This window comes from Ornithodoros turicata, chromosome 3 (assembly GCF_037126465.1).
Source record: "Ornithodoros turicata isolate Travis chromosome 3, ASM3712646v1, whole genome shotgun sequence".
In the NCBI taxonomy this organism is placed as follows: domain Eukaryota; kingdom Metazoa; phylum Arthropoda; class Arachnida; order Ixodida; family Argasidae; genus Ornithodoros; species Ornithodoros turicata.
Genome location: NC_088203.1, coordinates 25,346,278 through 25,350,191, shown reverse-complemented (window position 1 = coordinate 25,350,191; position 3,914 = coordinate 25,346,278). Strand labels below are relative to the sequence as shown.

Here is a 3,914-nt window from a genome sequence, read left to right as displayed (position 1 = left end):
CGATTGGAGCCTATATACCCCTATATACCGTCAAACGCTCGGTATACACCCTGTTGAAATTCCACATTTCTTGACGATCGCTAAGCATTTGACATATCCAGGAAATATCCCAGAGTAGTCGCTGCGAGACCTACATGTTCTATACGTTTGATAAGCACACACCTACTAAATTCAAAAGGACTGCAATAACCCCTCAACATCAAGTGAACTCACCTCAAAGTCCGGACCTCTCACACTGTGGGACCTTCTTCGGACTTCGAGATGTAGAACAGGTCCTTAACCCTAACTATGTCTGGGCAAAAAAAAAGTACAGGCCTCGCGTTCTCAATAATTAGACGAGAGAACGATAGCATTCTGAATGCCGTTCTTCTTCGAGCGTGCTATGCGGTTTTAGTTCATATGGATTGTCTGCCCTACACTCTAAATCGTTTTACACCTTAAAGGGACTATGAAACGATTTTTTTCTTCGTTTCGTTCGAAAGAAGACATTTTTCTGAGTCTAGAACCGAAATTTTACTTTCGTCGCGCGAGCGGATTTCTCGGGAGCGAATTTAAACGGAGCGGCGAAGGGAGGACAGCTAGCGCCGCGCCGTGGCGAGCTGCCGAGCGGAGACACAACGGGCAACTTGTAGAGGTGTGCGCCGAGGGCTATTTTTCCGGCGGCGGCGTAGGGTAGGTTGAAGACCCGGCGGCGGCGGCGACGGCGGCGTCACGCCGATGGCATGCCATCGGCGTGAGTCCACTGCATGCATGTTACGTACGGACATTTCAGGGCGGGTGCATTTTGTTCTTAGTATCACCGACATGAGAATGGCAGCAATTTTTATTGCATCAAGTATATCAGCACGAGGTGAACATATGTTATGAAAGGAAACTAAAAACACACAAAGGAAAATAAAAGGTAAAGCACGGCTTGTAATAGAGTGCTTGAAAGAGGGCATCGTTTTAGAACTCCAACAAAGTAAAACACACAAAACAAAATTCGTTATAACCTCTGCTCACTCGTCATGCGAATCTTTTTGAGAAAAAATACGAACGCAATAAATGAAGATATGGCAAAAGACACCACGACAAGGTCAACAAATAGCATCCTTACAGACACTGTAGTTATCGTGGATAAATATAAGTTTGTCCAGGGTGAGTGGGTGGAGGTTGGCACGTTTCGCGCGCACTATGAGTCCCGCGATTGAAAACACCCTCTCTGACGGAGTGCTTGTCGCCGGCACACATAAAACCTTCTTGGCGAGGCATGACAGCCATGGCAGCTGCGTTTGTGCTGAACGCCAGAAGTCCAATACGCTCGTTGACCGTCCGCACTTTCCTGCGGGAGTGCTCATGAGCGCGTGGCACTCCGCGTTCACAGATCCGAGCAGCATGGATTCCCCTGATGAATGCCGCTTCGCAAGCACAGCAAACGTGTCCTCTGTCGAAGAACGCGGTTGACCCCCGTCAGAAGTTCTGATGTCGCCCTCTTTAACGAATCTGAGCACTTGCGCTGCTAAGAAATCTACCTTGCTCAGTCCCTTTGTTGTCAGGTATTCATCTACCACTTTCAGGTTCTGGAAGCGGGGATCCAGAAGGGAAGCGGTGACTGTGCTTTCAGTTACTGGAAAGCGGTAGTCGAATTTCGCGAGCATCGCCTGCTTCATCTGACGCACAGAAGTGCTGTCATCAGCCTTATCTTCCAGGCAGCTCTTCAGCTCACTTCTTATTACAAGTAGCGTGTTGTACGTGCAGTCACGCTGCATTGAAAACAGCTCGACAGCCTTCCGGAATTGCTTTAGGAATTCTACAAGTTCCCCAACTAGGCTCCATTCTTCTGGCCCTAATTGCATTGGCTCCCCTAGTGTAGCCAGCAGCTTCCTTAGCGATGCTTTGTTAACGATCAGGCTTTCCAACATGGCCAAGATGCTATGCCACCTTGTTGGCGTGTCGCTTTTGACGGTGGTAAACTTTGACGGCACTCCGCTGGATGAGTAGCTGTGCTCATCACTTCCATCACATAGTAGAGCGGGGTCAGCCTCGTCGTCGTCAATGGCGTCTCCAACATCACAAAGGGATAGAAGGGAGGTGCGAATGTCTGCCTCGACGATTTCCTCCAGTTGGCCAGCCTTGTAATGCACGCGTTTGACGATTGCCCTGCAGCTCCGAAGGAGGTCAGATAATTCTGGCACTTTCTGGATGCCGTCAACGAGTACTAAGTTGTGGAGCCCATGCCCTGCGCATAAGTGATGTTCTGTGTCTGCCAAAGACGCAGCACGCTTCATATTTGACCCGGCATCCGTCACAGCAGTGATCGTCTTCGTCGTCATGCCGAACTCTTCCGTGCACTTGCAATATTCGCCCCAAATGGCAACAGCGGTGTGCCTCTCTACCATATTCCTTGTTGAGAGGGTCATGCTCCGAAGTTCGAAGCTTTCTGGAAGAAAAACGCGGAAGTAATGTGTATAGCCTTGTGATATTGACACTCGTGTATAGTCCTTTGATGAATAAAAACACATATATTAAAGCAGACCGAATCGTGGACTAGTGCAACAGCGTGTCCTAACACATCACTGAACAAAAAGCACGTAATGGTTTTGCTTTAGCGGGAAGAAATACAAACGCCACGCGAGTTACTACAACCAGTAATTTAGGAACCTATTTTATTTATACCAACCATCAATGAAGTGACACGTGAAGGTTATGTAGCTTCTGCGCCTGTGGTTGTCCATCCACATGTCGTACGTCACCGCAAGGAATCGCGGGCCTTCCTGGATGACCCGCTTTACGTGGTCGTGCATAGCGTTGTATACATCATTAAGTGCACCGCGGGAGAGCGTTGTCCTGTCAGGGAGGTCTTCGTCAGACTTAATTACCTTGTACTTCAGCAAGAAGTCCTGTAAAATTTATTCATGTGTTGGGATATTACGACCGATCGTCGAGTCCGAAGAACAAGTACTCACTCGAAGGCCTTCTCCATTAACTATGCTGAACGGTAGGAGGTCCCTTGCAACCCAGAGTACAAAGTCTCTAGCTAGTTGCTTCTTTACCATGGAGTCGTTTGTGTGTTTCCTTTTGGCTGTACTGAAGTAGTTCTTCAGCCCTTCGCTGTCTCCGGTGCCTTGCTTCCCTGACACCTTGTGTACGTCCGCTAAGTGACGTTGAAGGTTCGTCGTGCTTACAGAGCTCGAGTAACGCTTGATGTCGCATCTATACGAGAGACACTAGTTCAGCAAATAGAGTATATACAAGATGGCTTTCCCCGTCTCTAGAGTGATTCCAGATTACAGCACCTAACTTTATTAAAACTAACTTTTCTTTGAGACTAACCTTTCAAAGGGAAGCGTGGAGTCCTCACTGAGAGCTTTTTCTAAGCAGAGCTTACAGAAATTGTCCGAACCAACAGTTCTCCTTTTCTGGCCATCGTCATGCACCAGCGTTCCGAAATAGGACCACACGTAACTTGAACGTGATGCTGAACGCAGCGGAGTGATCTTGAAAAAGGACACTTTCTGCTTAAATGTACCGTGGTTACTCTCGTCTGCCATTGCACTAACTGCGAATGCGAGAGCTTCTTCCAAAGTCGCGTTCCATGCTCTGAAGACGCACGTAGGAAGAAGGGATGTAACGGTCAGTTTGGGATGCGCGCGCGCGACCCAGGCGAGGGCAAACGATGAAAGTTATAAAATAAAGCAGGAGATGTCGCTCAACTCTCATCTCTGGCAGAGCGCGGCTCGCGGTTCTGATCGCTGGTAGGGAGCCTCGATGGGTTGCTGCGGCCTCTCCGCACATGGAGGATCCCTAATCACACTATGAAAGGTTGTTGTCATTGGATGGTTGTTCGTATAGGCCCGGAGACACTTGAGGCGCATTTTATGTGTCAAGGCATGGATGTCTGTCACGCCGTGTGGGCCGTACGGAAAGAACGTGCA

The 3,914-nt window shown here is 48.7% G+C and overlaps 1 protein-coding gene across 1 annotated transcript; it reads right to left on the bottom strand.

Annotated features, from left to right (window-relative positions):
- Positions 1 to 230: 230 nt before the first annotated feature.
- Positions 231 to 3,530, bottom strand: LOC135389225 (zinc finger BED domain-containing protein 4-like). The gene is made up of 5 exons (XM_064619291.1): positions 3,313 to 3,530; positions 2,946 to 3,192; positions 2,660 to 2,879; positions 1,097 to 2,419; positions 231 to 292 (listed from the first exon to the last, which is right to left on the bottom strand). The coding sequence occupies exons 1-5, from the start codon at positions 3,528 to 3,530 to the stop codon at positions 231 to 233; spliced, it is 2,070 nt and encodes a 689-aa protein (XP_064475361.1).
- Between the last annotated feature and the right edge of the window lie 384 nt (positions 3,531 to 3,914).